At 41.2% G+C, this 19,628-nt stretch overlaps 1 protein-coding gene across 2 annotated transcripts in view; it reads left to right on the top strand.

Moving 5' to 3' along the window:
* Positions 1 to 12,483, top strand: part of LOC109476804 (metabotropic glutamate receptor 3-like) — a 33,588-nt gene extending 21,105 nt beyond the window's left edge. Inside the window, exons 4-9 of one of the 2 annotated variants that reach the window (XM_019777827.1) lie at positions 869 to 1,688; positions 5,927 to 6,072; positions 6,943 to 7,854; positions 8,752 to 8,932; positions 9,571 to 9,616; positions 11,733 to 11,902. In XM_019777827.1, the coding sequence (XP_019633386.1) occupies positions 869 to 1,688; positions 5,927 to 6,072; positions 6,943 to 7,854; positions 8,752 to 8,932; positions 9,571 to 9,616; positions 11,733 to 11,799 (2,172 nt within the window). In that variant the 3' untranslated portion in view covers positions 11,800 to 11,902. Of the gene's footprint in view, positions 1 to 868; positions 1,689 to 5,926; positions 6,073 to 6,942; positions 7,855 to 8,751; positions 8,933 to 9,570; positions 9,617 to 11,732 lie in introns of both variants that reach the window. The other variant, XM_019777826.1, reaches the window with a different exon arrangement.
* Positions 12,484 to 19,628: the final 7,145 nt, after the last annotated feature.

Below are 19,628 nucleotides of genomic sequence, written 5' to 3'. Positions count from 1 at the left end.
TTTGAAAAGAGAAAGTTTTCAATCATTATACAAATGGTTTTGATTCCGTGGGAACGTACGAAAGGAATGAAATACATCGCTGCATCAAAGTAAAAGTAAAAAATAAATAAAGTAGAGCCTTGTCTTGTCTCCTCTCTTCATGTTTATCTGCCATACACGTTCCAGCATGGCAAGGCAAGCCATTTTGTCCATTTTCGGAAAATGTCGACCACTGTCAAAGGGCAACGAAATTTCTTGTTTTTTTTCCTCCAAAATCAGGCGAAAATCAATGCGCGCGCGGATGTCATCCATAAAAATTACTTGCTGTGGCCTTAGTTCTTTTTGATCAGATTCGTATTTCAGATAGTTACATAGATAGTTAGACACATAGATAGACACCAATTCATGTCTCAACTTATTAAGCCAAGTAGGTTAATATGTTTTCGTGACTATGTGTGTGTATGTGTGTGTGTGTGAGTGTGTGTGTGTGAGTGTGTGAACAGGTTTAGATGGATTATCTTGATATGTGGTATGTAGGTAGAGCTATGAGAGCTCAAAATGATCAGAGCTTGCTCCCCTTGGTGTCTCATCATGGTACTGCAGTGAAACTTCCGGCTTTGACATCTCGTCAGTCATCTGGACATGCTTGGGTCTTGATTTTTGGGTGGCAGGTAGCTCTTATGCTCGAAGAAGTTAGGGCCTCCTGGCAGCTTGTTTAGGAACTGCAGTGGCGCTTGTTTGATAATATTTAAAGTCGGATAACTCAAGAATTGGGTGATGGATTGTCGCTAGGTAACCTAAGTGATGCTTGACAGAATTAGATATGCAAATCAGGATCTAATTTACATAATTAATGACGAAATTCTTATACCCAATTCGTCTCGCACAGGTGAGTTACGCCTCCACCAGTGCCAAGCTCAGCGACAAGACCAGGTTCGACTACTTCGCCAGAACCGTCCCACCGGACACCTTCCAGGCTAAGGCTATGGTCGAGATCATCCAGATCTTCAACTGGACCTACGTGTCCACCGTGGCGTCTGAGGGAGACTACGGCGAGATGGGCATCGACATGTTCAAGAAAGAAGCCCTGGCCAGAAACATCTGCATTGCCGCCGAGGAGACCATTCCGAACAGCGCTAAAGATGATACATTTGACTTGATCGTTGAGAGGCTCCGGGAGAAATCTAATGCTAAAGTTGTGGTGTTGTTCATCAAGGGATCGGATGTACCGAAGCTACTGTCTGCTGCTAAGAACCTGACAGACCCGTTCGTTTGGATCGCGAGTGACGGCTGGGGGGAACAAGAAGCCGCGGTCAAGAACGTCGAAGATGTCGCAGAAGGCGCCATAACTATCGAGCTAAGTTCCAAACCGATCAAAGCGTTCAACAAATACTTCAAAAACTTGACTCCTGATCTGAAAAACAGAAACCCCTGGTTTAACGAGTATTGGGAAGACAAGTTCTTCTGTCGCCTTCCTTACACTAAAAGAGAGAACAGTTCGTTCCCGGTTTGTGATATTGGACTGACGAACAAGAAGTTTGAACCTGAGAGTAAGATTCAGTTCGTGGTAGATGCGGTTTACGCTATAGCCTACGCACTGGACAACGTGAGGAAGGAAGTGTGTGGGACACCGTCTGGGATGTGCAGTGGTTTGAGAAACCTTGACGGAGCGAGGCTATACAAGGCCATTCTCAACGTTACCTTCCAGGGTAAGTAGTACTCAGTTTCAGTTTATTACATAAGGCCATACCGACTTTAATAATTTTATGGATGACATCCTCTGAAGACCCCCAAACTAGTGCGTGCGGGCGAATAAAAAAGATTCCGGCCAAAAATAAAAATGCTACTAAGCCGCAGGAATACAAAGCTGGTATTGTGAATTTGCAGGAATTTGCGGAATATATGAATCGGCACTGTACGAGTTCTTGAGTCGTGGAGCTTTGGTGCCATCGGTGCCATCCTCCAGGGTTACCATCGGCTCCGTATTGTCGCTAACTACCATGGACTACCCAGGCCTAGAGCCAGGCCAGACGTGATCTTTTGTTTTTTGAGAACAGGTGAAAATCATTGTGCGCGTGGATGTCATCCATAAAATTAAGTCGGTGTGGCCTAAACTAAGCATATTGGGACTACTAGTATATTGCAGCCAGATGGCTGAATTCCACGCTCATCACTTCTATACTGTCAGTGGAACACAGAAAAGAACTCAATAGAAAATTTAAAAAAAATACCTGAGGGTATTTGCCTACTCTACTTAAATACCACATTTCAGGTCATTTGGTCCCAAAATGAAGAAACTGAATCCATTTATTTGACGAAATGGCAGGAGAAGAAGAAAAAAAAAACATGAAGAAAACAATACAATTTTTCGATGAGTGAAATATAAATAGGAAAATTTGGATTCTACCTGTTCCTTATAGCCCAAAAGTCTCCAGACTAAACTAAAATAATAAAAAATATATATATTTGGAACGATACTAACTATGGACTAAAATTGTGTTCCCACTGTGACTCTTCACTGTGCAACGCAACTGTAACATCAGAACTTCATTCGAAAGTACATATTATTAAATTGATGTAATCGACATGTACTAATGTGTCTACGAAAACGTCAGTTCACAATTATTGTCACTATCTACATGACGTTTCTATACGTTAGTCCTGCGCTACAATAAACTCTGAAACCAGACAAAGGTTAGAAGGTCAGTGCATTAAAAGCTTCCAGGGTCATGACCCACCAATTGCCTCACTATAAATGTACTCTTATCATAGATACTACAGTGGCAGCACACGTATATATCCTCAGCTTATATAGATACACTGGAGCTCCATATTCGCCAGCCAGATATAGATCCGTTTCCCCAAGTGTCTGTCGAAGTGTGAAGAATGTTACTGCATTTGATTGAAGTTCCTCGCTGCTTAGCAAGAACGTTAACACGATATTATTATCATCATAACATCCATATCTCAGGATATCACAGCGAGTCGTGAAGATGGTATGCCGCAATCATGTCAGATAGTTTTCCATAAACTTTATTAACTCATTGCAAACGCGGCATAAGATATAACCTAGGGGGTAATATCTGTACTATCATTGAATTTGGCTGTAAAATTTGGTCATAAAGCGTGGATGTATTAAATCAAGGGAGGTGATAACCCTCTCGCTGGAATCAGGAATTTGATTATGTGCAGCTATGAAACCGTTCCACAACGCTGCAAGTAACATTAGCGGCAGCTGGATATGTTATTTCTGACTGAACACGAGAGGAAAATGTATCTGCCAGAAACAACAAAATTGTCTTGTGGCGTAACAGAGTGGTATGCTCGGAATAAAGAGGTCCCGAGTTCGAATCCTGCCATGCCACCGATCTTGTGCCCTTGGGAAAGGTACTACACGACTTTACTCACTTTACTCAAGTGAAAATGAGTATGTCTGTTGTCCGGTCACGTACTTGTCCGCGTTGGTGGCGGCAAAAAAAAGTTGAAATATATGAGTGTATAGTTGCCATGTCTTGTAATAAATGTTGGAATAAAATATGTACTTGCTAGAAACAAGGAAATTGTCTACGATCTTACTCCAGTTGGTGCCAACCCTTCTTAGCGAAGCAGCCCAAATCTTCAATGATCATAAGAAAAGAAGAAGTCAGATTCTTGAACTTTTCGCAAACGAGATTGGCATGTTGTATAGGTTATAGATTAATCATGGGTTAACGACCACCTCCGAGGTGTATATGGTTTCATAACCCGCCTGGTCATTTCCTATAACCGCCTATTGAACCACCGAGTGAGCGTATCGAGGCCTTATGACACAATGTACATCGAGGAACAGGATGGTCATTAACGGTATTATCATATAGCTTGTCCAACTTTTTTTATTCTAACATTTGATACAATTACAAGACATGGTGACGGTACACTCAGGTATTCAATTTATTTTTATACCACCACCAACGTAAAGAGCAATTAGACAATATCTCATTTTCAGTTGAGTTAGGTGAGGAAAATCGTGAAAGGTGCCTTTGCGAATGGCATGAAATCGGTGGCATGGTAGGATTCGAACTCGGGACCTCTTGGGTCCGAGCCCAAAACTCTGCCGTTACGCCACACGACCCCACGTCGTCCAAAGTTTTGCTGTTTTTTTTTTCATCCACCCTTCCTACAACTAAAACCAAGTGGGTAGAATGATCGCCTTGCATTCGGTGGGTCGTGGGTTTGATTCCCAGCCGATGTTACATACTGCCTTCTCTACTCAGCACTCACACAGAAAAGAGCATGGGAGTTAAACACACACCACTACCGTTCTAGTGGACTAGCCCCCTGCTGTAGGGATTGCACTGTTGTGTGTGTGGCCCATGGCAATTGAAAGGGAGTTGGGCGCCGCCCTATGCGTCACTTGTTGCGGGAAAAGAAACTTTAACTTCCTCCAACTGTTTAAGCTGCTGTCAGTTCAAACATTAAAGCAAAACATGTACGTACGTGCGCCCTCCTTAACAACTTTTAGTTCTCCCTCTAGTGCTACTAGTTCTTCTGGGGCGTCCCACTCGCCTAGTTTTGCGTCAAAACCTGTAAAACCTATCGGCAGTCTTCACATCTAGTCCTGGCCAAAAGGGTCAAGAAGCTCAAGTTTCATCAGCGTTCGATCACGCCCCAGTGGCTCGTACAGACCTCGCGTTCACTAATACAGTCATAGAGCGCTTAGGTTCACCACCGAAGGTTGCTACAATGACGCCTGCTTCATTTACAGAAGCCATTATAACGTCTACTCAATTACGAGCTCTACATGTGCTGAAAGAATTAATTATTCCAGTTAGGATTGGTGTCATTTTTCAAACGCGATTTACTTCATCGCATCAGTTACTGTCAAATCAGGTTGAAAGCAGTAGAAATTGATGCTGACTTTAATACCTCAATCCTTTTTTACTCCCTATACTGTAAAGTGTACGAGGCTACATTATACTTTTACTGATTTCTATTGTACTGTCATGTGTAGTTAAGTTTGGTTTGTGTATTAGAAGTGTTGTTTTGCAATCGATTTTCTATGTCGGATAATTGCCAAACTACTACAATGATCCAACAGTTGACACAATGCTATTTAGTCATGTACCCTCGTAATTATCATAAGGCCATGTTGATTTGATTATATGGATGACATCCGTGAGGGCATGGATTTTCGGCCGTTTCCAAAAAAAAAGTTCTCAACCATACTGTAATTCAATCGCACAAAACAGTTGCAAACTGAGCGAGTATATACCGTAGGTTTACAAAAAAAGTTCGAAAAACGATACCAATGTCGTAGAATGTCAAAATCAAACAAATAAGATGAAAATGTGAATTTTAAGAGTAGATTATTTGCCATACCATACGCTGTGTCATTTGTTAAACCTTCATTTCCACGTAGATTTCATAATAAAAGCAACTTTTTTTTTGCTAAACCTTTTTTTATTCGCACGCTCACATCACTTTTGGGGTTCCAAGCGGATGTCATCCATATAATCAAATCAATATGGCCTAACTGCCTGGAAGATTTACTTTGTTTCATGACTGTCCTTCGTAAGGCCATGTTGATGTGATTATACGGATGACATCCAAGAATTTTCGCTATTAAAAAAGGTTTTCAACCATACTGCGAATCGTACAAAGCACCTGTAAAATGAGTAAATATATGCCGTAAATCGCAATGAATATTGGAAAACGATACTAACGTCGTAGAAAGCCAAAATCAATTCCAAAAAGAAAGGAAAATGAAGAGTCTATTATTCGCCATACCATACTCTGTGTGTTTAGTCATTTGTTCAACTTTCGTGATCACGTAAATTTCATAATGAAGGCAAGTTTTTTATTCGCACGCTCGCATCAGTTTTGGGGTTCCCAGATGATGTCATCTATATAATCAAATCAACATGGCCTAATTTTGTACTTATGGATGATGCTCTTTGCCAACCAACAGACGTAGCCAAGAGGCAGGTCCAATTTGACGAGAGGGGTGACGGCATGGGGAGGTATGATATCTACAACTTCCAGCGGGTGAACGGAGACTGGAAGTACGTGCCGGTCGGCCATTGGTTGGAGAGTCTCTACCTGGACGAAACCAAGGTATGAGGGGGGGCATCTTTTGGTTCCACTGTGAATTCTTAGGAAACAAGAATTCGAAGATCTCAGACCTCCATGGAATATTTAGATCTTGTATGAAGGTGACTGTGTCCTCTTCTCACTCACCAAGCCTTTCTCTATTGTGCAAGGGAAACAACACCAGCTGTCAAGGAGGTCATGTAATGAAAAACACGTAAAACATCGAGCGCTACCAGATGTAGAAGTGATGTATTACTTTCTTCCTCTGGAACAGACTTAAAGCAACCATATCGATTACAACTTGACTTAAGGGTCATGCGTAACACACACACACACACACACACACACACACACACACAGACATACCAAAACAATACCTCCAATTTTCAAGGAGGCAATAACTGGGTTATGTTGACGGAGTTTGTTGATCAAGACGCTATCAGATCAAGGTCGATATAGATGTATTTTGGGGTTTGATTTCTTTTTTTGGAAAAATTATAAGACGAAGCGTAGCACTTTTCCTGCAATTCGTAGGGTTTTGGAGGTTAACAAGGTTGTAGTTTTCTTTAAGTCGGTAAACATTTGGAAGTTGTGGTAAGTTTTGGCTTCTTTAACTTTCCTGATCATTAAAGGGCAGTTGGAGAGAAAATGTATTTCGTCTTCCACTACTTTTGACACAAGGTAATTACAAATTCTTTTCCCTATAGCTAAGTAACATTTAACTAATTATTTTCATATAGCCAATTGCCGTCGACCAATCAGAAGGCTCCATTTCCCATGGGTTATCAGGCCATAACCCATGGCTTTTTGGACCGCAACATTATACTCGGTGATTTATCCGGTGGTTATCGCACCTGACCAGTGATTAACCTTTTATTCTACATTCCATCACAGATCCAAGTCAACTCCCGCCTTGGCAGTCTACCTGAATCTCGCTGCAGCGCCCCCTGTCGGCCGAACGAGGCAAAGATCGTCCAACAAGGGGACAACTGCTGCTGGATCTGCAAACCCTGCCAGCCCAGGCAGTACCTCATAGACGAACACACCTGCGAGGACTGCGGCTTCGCCCGTTGGCCGACGTTTGACCTCAAAACCTGCCATGACCTCCCGGAGAAATATCTCCAACCAAACGAAGTCTGGGCGCTCGTACCCATGATTATTGCACTACTGGGCATTATGATGACCGGGGCGGTTATAGCGGTGTTTATGAAGTATAACGACACCCCTCTAGTGAAGGCATCCAGTCGGGAACTCAGTTATATGCTTCTCGGGGGGCTTGTCATGTGTTTCGTCATGACTTTTGTCATCATCGCCAAACCGTCCGTTGGTACATGTGCACTGGTGCGGCTAGGACTGGGGCTATCCTTCACAGTTTGCTACACGGCACTTCTGACCAAAACTAACAGAATATACCGCATTTTCACCCGGCAGACGTCCACAAACGTACAGAAGGTCAACTACATCAGTCCTATTTCCCAACTCCTCATCTGCACGGCTTTGATATCGGTACAGGCGGTGGGTGTTGTGGTTTGGCTTGCGGTAGAACCACCCGACACCCAACTGGTGTACCCGTTCGGGCGGCAAGACCAGGTCATCCTCAAGTGCAAGATCAAGGACAAATCCCTCATGATGTCACTGGTCTACGTCATGCTTCTCATCATCGTCTGCACTATCTATGCCTTCAAGACGAGGAAGGTGCCGGACAATTTCAACGAGACAAAGTACATTGGATTCACGATGTACACGACGTGTATAGTGTGGCTAGCCTTTGTGCCCATCTACTTTGGAACACAAACAGATCACAGGGTATTGGTTTCATAGAATTCTCGTGCCTGTTGTTCACGTTGTTTATAAAGTAACGCAGTTGAATGTAGTGGAGAATCGTTTATTGTCCTGTAACTCCACACTGACTTAATTCTATGGATGACATCCTCTGAATACCTCCAAACTAGTGCATACGGGTGCATAAAAAAATCCAGCAAAAAATGCTGCTAAACCACAGGAATATAAAGTTGGTATTGTGAATTTGCGGCACATGCTGGCATTTTGCAGCATTTATGAGTCTGAAATTGAGTTCTAGAGTTCTGTGGAGCCTCAGCAGCCTGGGTGCCATACGGAGGATGGCACACAGGCTGCCGAAACTCCACAGAACTCTAGAACTCAACCTCAGGCTCATAAATGCTGCAAAATGCCAGCATGTGCCGGCTTCTTGTAAAAGTAGTCATGTACAACGGGAAATTTGCAACTTTACATTCCTGTGGTTTAGCAGCATTTTTTGGTGTGTTTTTTTATTTACCCGCGCGCACTAGTTACGCGCACAGAGCCTTCTTGGAGGTGTTTTTTTAGAACGTCAATGCGCGTACGAACGTCATCCATGAAATTAAATCAGTGTGAGTTGAATGTGGAGTCAATGTACCGATACGCATTTTGGATAAATGTTAGATAACTGATGTTTGATACATACATACGTTTGGTAAGACAGTGCCCTCTTTCGACCCTGAAATAGGTTCAGTATCCGTCCTGCACCAACTTTTGTCGATATATCACTTCTCTACATTTCCAAACGACTACGATGTGCATAGTTATATGCATTGGGCTGTATGCTACATTCATGTGTCTGGTAAGACAGTGCCCTCTTGCGACTATGAACAAAACTACTGTATCATCATTCAACAACTTTTATCACTTCTCACTTCTCCACAGATCCAAACGACTACGATGTGCATAGCTGTCAGCATCAGCGCTTTCGTGGCCCTGGGCTGTCTCTTCGCTCCCAAAGTCTACATCATCCTGTTCCAACCGGAAAAAAACGTCCGGTCTATGAACCGACAGAAACCCAGCTTCAAGTCGGCCGTCATGTTTGCCAAAGAGAGGCATATGGCAGGTAGGTCCTCATATCTTTGCATGGCATAAACTCAAAGACGACAGAAATGACTAGTCTCTAACAGACCCCTCAGGTAGCTGAAAGGTAGTAACAACTGGAGTGATTTGCCGACCTTATAGACTTATATGTTGGCAACCCAGATGGCCATTAGCATGAAAGTCCATCTGCGTTGGTAAAATACATAATAAAAGTTGAACAGTTCTCCAATTCAATAAAAATTGACTCACCGGAATTTTCAACCGAATCAGTCGGGCTTCGTCAGATTTCTGACCCGAGTGCTGTAGACACGTGACTTTTCCCCACGTGTGACGTAAGCACTGGGTCAAAGTTCGTCGGAAGTCGGTATCGCCCCCCTCCCCCAAGATAGCCATTTTTAAGACTATTTTTCAGGAACCAAAGTAGAACGGTAGAAACTTGGAAAGAACAACATATGGACCTATAAATGCTTAAATGTGACAATTGCCTCCAGTTGCTGTACCGTTGTTTTCAACAAAAGTGTGACAAAAGGCCAAGCACGTATTGCTATGGCTTACAGATCTCAAAATGGTATAGTCCGTACAAAATGGTATAGTCCATACTGACACCTTAAGTTGACACCATGTCATTGGCCACTTTTTCCATCTCAAATTCCATTCTAGATATCGCCGAACCGGATCCGAAAAACGCTAAAGACATCGGTCTGAGGTATTTCTTGTCCTGCAACAAATATGTTTGTGGATAGATGGAGAAATCCTGAGTGTATCACTTGTGTTGTGGTCGTATGGTACGTTAAGTCTCAGTCACACATTCACGAATTTGGCCTCCCGAGCACTAGCCGAACGCTCCCCAACCATGGGTAGGAGTAGCTAGGTCGGCGTAAAGTTGGCTGGCGTTTGGGGGAATTGAACTACTATTCGGCAGCGTCAGTCGAATGTTTCATAATAACTTAAACATTCGGGGTTTGGTCGGGAGGTTCGACCAAAGTCGGCTGGTGTTCGGCTGTAAGTTGGCAGAACACCAGCCAACCATACGGTAGCGTTTGGGGCGTGTCCATGGGTCAAATTTGACGCAAATTTAACTCAAATTCGTTTCGATTCGTATAGAAAGGCGTAGCCTAAATTTGGTCGGAGTGCTCCCGAACGTCATGTCCTGCCTTGTCGGCTGATGTTCGGGAACAAAGTCGGGGAAAGGTCGTGAATGTGTGACAGAGGCTTTAGTCACCCGTGGATACTCAAATGTCTTACGGGAGTGTCTCAGAGTCTACAAAGAACGAAAACCGTGTGCTACCTCTCAAAAAGTCTTTTTACAATGTCAGTCAAGCGTGGGGTCGTGTGGCGCAACGGCAGAGTGCTTGACTCGGAACCAAGAGGTCCCGGGTTCGAGTCCTGACATGCCACTGATCTTGTGCCCTTGGGAAAGGCACTTTACACGACTTTCCCTTCTTAACTCAAGTGAAAATGAGTATTGTCTGCATTGTGTGGGACACAACAACAGCTGCCTGTGTCCCACGTGTAAAAAAATCACTCGCATTGTTGCAATTACAATAAATCATATCAAATCAAATCTTTCACATGGAAATGATTGATTGTTGTTGTGATGGTTCAATGATTATACTTGATGTATAGCATACGAATGTAACAATTGCTTCTTCTATTCTTGTTACCAAGTTATTTAACTTAAGTGCATTTGGCCCGTGTAGGGCGTGAACATGCAATAAAGTTCATTGTCATTGTCATTATAACGGACACTGTTTCTATTAGTCACATCGTTACTGCCTTGGTTTTTGTTAATGTTCTGTTACTGGGTTTTGGTTCTGTCCATATATTGTTTATTTATTTACCCATGCTGGATTAGTATTTTGATCCAGTTGTGGATTGTGTTCAACCACGTTTGATTTAATCATTGTGTCTGTTTGTATGTATTTTGCCATGGCCCGTTTCTGGTAAATAAAGATACAAATAAAGATTAGACTTGTACCCGATTTACATGTTTATGTTTATGTTTATGAGCGTAAAATTACATGATTCTCATCAACTGAATCCTTCGGTAAGTTTCTGGTCTCTTTGAAAAACATCATCTAATGATACTGACTCTTCGTCTCTAGAAGAATACAAATGCTTATGCGCCCAAAACAGTTACTCAAGCAACTAGGTATAAGTTTGGAAACGGTCAGACGTTTCAGGTAGCATCCACTACCTTTCGTCAGTGACTGAGACTAGAAAGGTCTAAAAGAATACGGATTTTGAACTCGAACTATCAATTGATATGCAAAAAGATGTAAAGACAAACTTAAACAAATTCAAGACATGGTTGATGTACAAATAGAAATTTTCATAGCAAATGCATAATGTTTACCTTCGCGTATGCTCTGTTAATTCTTACTCAAATACATTCATATATATCGTCAGACAGGAGCATAAATCCCTCCCACTATAAAATTACAACATTATGTAACCCAACGCCAGTTACCATGTTGAGAGACGTCATTGGCCAGGTCAGAGGTCAGTGTTTGGAATGGATGAAGAAGAGGGAACGTAGCAAAAACAATATGTTTTCCTTTGGTAAATATAAAGATAGCTTTTGTTGCGTCAGAACAACAACAGAAGATAGCTCCTGTTGTTCAAAAGCTATTATCTTCGAGACCTCACTAGTGTCACTGACGAAAGGTGGTGGATGCTACCTGAAACGTCCGACCGTTTCCAAAATCATATCCAGTTGCTTGAGTAACTGTTTTTGGCGTATCTTATTACCTGGATGTATTTCACGTGACAAATATATACTTCAGCTGTATATTTGTGGTCGTATTTTTCTTTTCATTTAGGAGCCCTGAATGGACCGGGACAGGGAAAACCTCCGTTGAGTGCCATGATCCAATCGAAAAACAGTGACAACCCCTCGTCTGACAACGGACTCTTGAAATCCTCCAACACGTGCACGCCACGTGATGTTCACGTGACATGGAAAGACTTGGATACCGGCAAGGACAAGAAGAAGGACCTAAACCCGCCAAAGCCCTACGTACCGCCCATACTTCCCAGAGAACCTCTAGAAAACATGAAGATTCCAGATAGGTTTAAGGAAGTGGAGAAATTCAGGGAAGACGAAAAGAAGCCAGAGGATGAAAAAACTAAGGAGCCCGAAAAATCATCCTTGAACATAGAAAGACGGTCACCCGTTGGAAGTTCAAATGTAAAACAAAGTAACTCGTCAGGGCTAGATCCAGAGGTAGAAAAAATATTTGCAAGTAATCTCAAAAGGGAAACGAAAGACTTTCCGATGGAAATGTGACGTAGGAATATATATAGAAATGTACAGATATAGCTTCGATGTAATCTTTGGAAATGTGACTACATTTAAGAACGTTTGTTATATTCGTGACAATATGCAAAAACAATAGTTCAAGCTGCCTTTCATCCACTGCATATCCCCGTATTTATACAGTTTATTGTACATGTAGCTCTGAATGAAATTGTTAACAGTCATTGTTGGACAACTTAAACCTCTCAGGCAGAGGATGTTTTACCATTTTGACGTTAAAGTCATCCAATGCAATTTCAGGGCAGCAAAACAAGAAATATTATGGATAAGAGAGTCTGTCTGCTAGCATTTACTGCCATTTCTTAGCACATTTTCGTCATCATATTATATTGAAGCGTTTGAAATGGAGCTACGTGGGGCGTCTCTTGATTTTTGGTACCGCCCATAAATAGCTAGAACCAGTCTACCATACAAAACAAGCAACTGTTTTCCGTCAGCAACATTGCAGTTTGCCTCACATATCAGTATGCTATGGGATAGAATTGATTCAACTTACTAACTGTAACATTAAAAGAATGACCAGAACTTGACTTTGAAAATCCAGTTTTGCCACTCCGTAGTAAAATTGCATTGGATGCCTTTAAAAATATGGAACGTATTTTATACAAAGTGTTGGTATTGTTTACAGAGATGTATAAACTATAGTATAAGGGCACGAAATCCATGTAAGAAGCGGGAGGGGTAGCCCTTGGATCTAGATATGTACTTTACTCAAAGTTTGTAGTTGATCACATCGTAGTGAACATGTGTGGAGGTAAAGTTTGGTGCCGGTCAATATAGCCAATGCTCGACTGGAAAATGGTCATGCCTATGACATAGGTAGCGACTGAAATACCCGAAAAGTTTAATTATTGGTCTTTTTTAAATAAAAAACACAGATATTTCTAGTTGTCAAGCTCTGTTTCTGGACAATCCGACTACTAAGTACATACGTTTGGAATGTGTTTTAATTTACATTTGTACATTGACTGTAATCTTGCCTATAGAAGACTTACATTACTTCCTAGACCTACATTACTTCCTAGGAAATCATTCTTGCTTACAAGTCGTGATTGATTTTTACTTAAAAATCAAAACTAAATGTAGATCAGACGTTAAAATAATTAAGATTAGTGGCATATTTATGTAATTCAAGTCACATTAGGCCATGTTTATTTGATTATATGGATGACATAAAAGTGAATTTACCAGTAGTTTTAACCCCCGTAAGATTTACATACATACCAAAGTAGGAATCACTGACGATCAAACTTGATTGCGAATTGCTAGTCGATGAGGTAGTAATATTGAACTGGTTTTCCAGGCTAACATTGTGTCTGTTTCACATGAAACATGTCCATGGTGTATGCAAGTGCACTGTATGGGATACAAACATTTTATATGATGTCATTGTCTCTTCTCTGTTATGTGAAGAATAAATACCCGTATTCAGAATGCAAATTATAGACGTGTGGGCCTTTTGCTTTACAGACACACACACACACACACACACACGACACACACACGCACACACACACACACACACACACACACACACACACACACACATAGACACACACACACACACACACACACATAGACACACACACACACATGCACATAGACACACACACACACACACACACACATAGACACACACACACGCAAACACACACGCACACACACACGCACACACACACACACACACACACATAGACACACACACACATGCACATAGACACACATACACACACACACACACACACACACGCACACACACATGCACATATGAATGCATACATTGACCCTATATTACGACTCACCACACTCACTTAGAGTAAAATAGAGGTTTTTAAAACCCTTGTCCTGCGGAGCACAACAATTGCTGCTCTGCACATACAGTACCATCTATATAACACCCTGTATAGGTACGATTTGGGGGTATTTCTCGTGCACGCATCCGCGAAACGCAACGAATGCAGAAGCAACTATGCCACTGCAGGGCAAAAAAATCTGGGGGTCTATGATCTAATTAAGACATGAAATTATTGAAAAATATTGTGCCAGGAATGCCAGCAGGACAAGGGATAACTTATTTATAGAAAGAATAACACATGTAGCTAGTCAACCTGGTAGCTGTATTGGCGCTAGGCAAACCACGGTCTTAAAGGGCATCATGTGACATTTATTTTGCCAAAAATGGAAAAAAAGTATTTAAACCAATATTTGTGCGATTGTAATTTACTTCCACTTTTCAACATAGTTGTGAATTTATCTCTTGTTCACCCTAATATAGGAATAGCTTTTTGCTTTCTATTTAAATTCAAAAGAAATGTACGTGCTGACCAGATTAGTATGGCCAAAGCACCCAAGTGACTGTGTAATAGAAAATGTAGATTGGTAACTGCACAATGCATGACCGGTTCAAATCGGTGTATGTAACCATGCATTTGAAAGGTCGACATTCCCGCGCGTCTTTTAAACATTTCGTGACAGACAGATTCTTTATTGAGACAACAAAAAGGAACAGGGACTTTTGTATGGTCTTCTACGACTTAACTAAAGATCTAACAAAACTAAATACATGTGGGGATAACGTCATCTTACGTAAGAGTATATGTATGCGGTAACAACAAAGGTTTAACTATTCTCTAACATGTGGTCTCTAAGATAGAAACATTCTTTAATGTATTTTTCTATTTGAACACTGTATTGGTTATCCCTGAGAATGTAGTTGAATTTATCTATCGGATCTAATGTATTGAATCGGTTGAACAAGCGGAAAGAAAGGTGAACAGCATGCAATAGGCGCTTATCATTGTATAGTGTACAACCCATTTTAAAATGGTGCTCATTTTCAATCATGTTTGGACAAAATGGACAGAAACTTTCAATTGGTAATTTGGTATTTCCTTGTATCGACCAATTTCTATGTTTAATCAATAATAATAATTTATGACAACTAATTCTTAATTTTGAAGATCGCTTTTCGGATATCTAGATTGTGTATACTTGAGAGGTATTGTTTTTGTCCATAATTTGCCTTTAATGCGGTGTAAATAGAAAGTTTTGCGTTGTTACTAGTAGAATTGTACCATTTTTGTATATATATATATCCTGACTGTCGTCGGGCAAAGGTCACTATTTGGCGCCTGCCCAGAAGGCCCAGTCTGACACCCAGTGAGTGCATCCAAACCAAATGAAAACAGCCTTTTCCTTGGTATTTGTGGATGAATGCTGCCATTTTCCAGCTTGAGAGTTATTTTTTTTCTATTTTGTTGAAAACCTGACGCTCATAGACTTGTTTTGGCTGCCTGGTAGAGCTCTAATAGCAATGCCATTGTTTTGTTTTTTGGTGGTGTACAGGGGGTATGTGTATGGGTATGGCCTAATCATGATACTTTGTGTATATGTTATATATGTAACGTTATATGTATATTGTTGGTTTGGGTGTAAGTCGCCACTTGAGAGAAGATGAATATATGGTTATGCAATTATTCGTCCTTTTGAGCGGAACCTTTTTGTTCGACCGAAACAAAGAATGTAGAGGTCAGTCCGTGGCGGGATGCCGGTTGAGTGGTTAATTACCTCAAAGATGAAGGTAGTAGAAAAACGCACTGTTATGTACACATATCTTTTGTAGAAACCAAATTTACCTCCTTACAACTGAGATTCGGTCTGAAGTTTGCTGCTTTTTGACGATTATCAAGCAAAAACTTTAAAAACATGCTCTGTTGGCGAGGACCCGTGTAAATTGTAATGGCGGAGAGGCAGGGAAATTAAAGCTTGGCCTGCTGTGCCCTGATTGGTCGGGTTTATGACGCAAGCTGGACTGTCGGCCAATGGGAAAGCTGGTCGCGAAGTAGTGATATGTAAGTCGGAGGGGTCGTAAAATCCGGGCGGCTCCGCTAGCGACACCGTCATAAGGCCACAGCAGGTAAATTTTATGGATGGCATCCACCGCATACTCCAAATCTAATGCGAGTGGGCTAAAAAAAAAAACGTGACGAAATAAACAAGGTTCCTACATTTAAAATTTGACATAATCATTGTACAAATGGTTTTGATTCAGTTAGAACATCACTAATACATCACATATCACTCAATCAAAGTAAGAAACTAAACATTAAATCAGAGCATTTTCTTGTCTCCTCTCTTCATATTTATCTGCCATTCACCTTCTGACATGGCAACAGGCATCTTTGCACATTTTTGGCATGTTGACCACTGTCAGGAGGCAAAATAATGTTTTTTCCCCCGAATCAGGCGAAAGTTAATGCGCGCGCTGATGTCATCAATAAAAATTACTTGCTGTGGCCTAATCGTGATAATGTTGTGTATATGTTATATATGTAACGTTATATGTATATTGTTGGTTTGGGTGTCAGTCGCCACATGAGAGAAGATGAATATATGGTTATGCAATTATTGGTCCTTTTGAGCGGAACCTTTTTGTTCGACCGAAACAAAGAATGTAGAGGTCAGTCCGTGGCGGAATGCCGGTTGAGTGGTTACCTCAAAGATGAAAGTAGTAGAAAAACGCACTGTTATGTACACATATCTTTTGTACAAACCAAATTCAAATCGGACAAGTTTGAGCAGAGATATGTCACAATATGACGCAATCTGAACATGACGAGGCCCGGCCCCCTCCCCATGTTTATATGAGTGCTTGCGTACGCCGGCAGAGTTTCTCGTCCATTTTTTGACATTTTCCCGACTAACATGCCATCCATATTAAAGATAACTGTTCCTTACTTCCTTGCAACTAAGATTCGGTCTGAAGTTTGCTGCTTTTTGACGATTATCAAGCAATAAACTTTAAAAACATGCTCGGTTGGCGAGGACCCGTGTAAATTGTAATGGCGGAGAGGCAGGAAAATTAAAGCTTGGCCCGCTGTGCCCTGATTGGTCGGGTTTATGACGCAAGCTGGACTACCGGCCAATGGGAAAGCTGGTCGCCAAGTAGTAATATGTAAGTCGGAGAGGTCGTAAAATCCGGGCGGCTCCGCTAGCGTCACCGATGTAAGGTCACAGCAGGTAAATTTTATGGATGGCATCCTCCACAGACTCCAAATCTAATGCGAGTTGGCTTTAAAAAAAACAAGACATGCCGAAATAAACAGGATTCCTACATTTAAAATTTGACTTAATCATTGTACAAATTGTTTTGATTCAGTTAGAACATCACTTATACATCACATATCACTCAATCAGAGTAAGAAACCAAACATTAAATCAGAGCATTTTCTTGTCTCCTCTCTTCATATTTATCTGCAATCCACCTTCCGGCATGGCAACAGGCATATTTGCCGATTTTTGGCATGTTGACCACTGTCAGAAGGCAAAAAATTCTTTTTTTGCCCCTAAATCAGGCGAAAGTTAATGCGCGCGCTGATGTCATCAATGAAAATTACTTGCTGTGGCCTAATCATGGTAGTATGTGTATATATTATATATGTAACGTTATATGTATATTGTTGGTTCGGGTGTAAGTCGCCACATGACAGAAGATGAATATATGGTTATGCAGTTATTGGTCCTTTTGAGCGGAACCTTTTTGTTCGACCGAAACAAAGAATGTAGAGGTCAGTCCGTGGCGGAATGCCGGTTGAGTGGTTACCTCAAAGATGAAAGTAGTAGAAAAACGCACTGTTATGTACACATATCTTTTGTAGAAACCAAATTTAAATCGGAAAAGTTTGAGCCAAGATATGTCACAATATGTCGCAATCTGAACCCCCCTCCCCATGTTTATATGAGTGCTTGCGTACGCCGGCAGAGTTTCTCGTCCATTTTCGGACATTTTCCAAACTAACATGAAATCCAAATTAACAAAAACTGTTCCTTACATCCTTCAAAGTGAAATTCGGTCTGGAGTTTGCTGCTTTTTGTCGATCATCAAGCAAAAACCTCTAAAAACATGCTCGGTTGGCGAGGACCCGTGTAATGGCGGACAGGCAGGAAAATTAAAGCTTGGCCTGCTGCGCCCTGATTAGTCAGGTGTGTTACGCAAGCTGTACTTCCGGCCAATGGGAAGCTAGTAAAGCTAGACTCATGGCCAATAGGTAAGCAGGTCGCCAAGTAGTAATATTTAAGTCGGAGGGGTCGTACAATCCGGGCGGCTCCGCTGGCGTCGTTGTCATAAGCATGATAGTATGTGCATATAATATATATATGTTTATGCATATTGTTGGTTTTGGGTGTAAGTCACCACATGAGAGGAGATAGTTATGCGTCCTTTTGAACCGAACCCTTTTGTTCCGAAACAAAGAACGTACTAGGTAACTGAGTGGTTTACTCAAAAACAAAAGTAACGAATTGTCATATACACATTTCTTCAAGCATAAATTCCGTACTTTGATGATAATGTTTTCTTTATACATTAAGCCACAGCAAGTAAACTGTATGGTTGACATTTTCCGCATATTCCACATCTAGAACGCCGGTGGGACGAAGAAAAACAAGGCTTGCCAAAAAAAAACAAGATTCCTACATTTTCAATCCTAAACCTTTTTGAACAAGAATTAAGGCCACAAAGCACGATATCACAATCAACAGGTCGTTTATTCTAGAATTCAACAGCATTACTGTAGCAGAATAGAGCTTGTGGTACCATCGTGGGCATGCAAGGATTGCTGCTACACTGGGTGTCTAGAACACCCAAGACTTTGAAGCACTTGTCATCAAATGCGAGGAATTGTTCCTCAAATTTGTTGGACCTCGTAGAGTCTGCATACCAGAACACAGGAGAATGAAGAAATTCAAAATATACAAAACACCCAGGGTGAAACATTATTTGAGAATAATCAGACGGAGCATTTAATTAATTTTTGCTTTGTAGATCGGATGTTAGAAAAACGTAACGACATATTTAGATCAATTGACCGGTATTTATGGTAAATATTGGAAATGTAAGCTATTTACATCAATATCTGCAATCGTGAAAAATCCGAAAAGAAATGAAACTTTTTTAATATTACAGGGAAAGGCAAAATCCGTCTAACATTACAAGATTATAAAACATTCACAAGCCCCGAACTTGGCCGAACAATTGAGAAACTTTCTAACATTACAAGGCAAGGCAGAATATATAGAAAAGACGTATAGATATCATAAATAGGCAGCCAGATGTCTACCATCTCTATGAATGGGAATAATGATGCAATCGCATTGGAAAACTGTGTGATTTGTCTTGAGCTAATCACATCGGTCGAAGTTTGGAGAGGTTGCCCAAATGCAACAGCGTCCAATTCTCACTGTTGTCACAGAACCTGCTTCGTGAAGTGGTGTCGTATTTCTCAAACATGTCCTGTCTGCAGGGCAGAAATAGAAGGTACGAACCGCAACGATCTGACGGAAAACGATGATGATCCAAGAGAAGACTTTGACTTCTACTACTAGTAAAGCTGTAAGCGGT

The sequence above is a fragment of the Branchiostoma belcheri genome, unplaced genomic scaffold, assembly GCF_001625305.1.
Source record: "Branchiostoma belcheri isolate BF01 breed outbred unplaced genomic scaffold, Haploidv18h27 scaffold39, whole genome shotgun sequence".
Classification (NCBI taxonomy): domain Eukaryota; kingdom Metazoa; phylum Chordata; class Leptocardii; order Amphioxiformes; family Branchiostomatidae; genus Branchiostoma; species Branchiostoma belcheri.
This window is presented reverse-complemented; position numbering and strand designations above follow the sequence as displayed.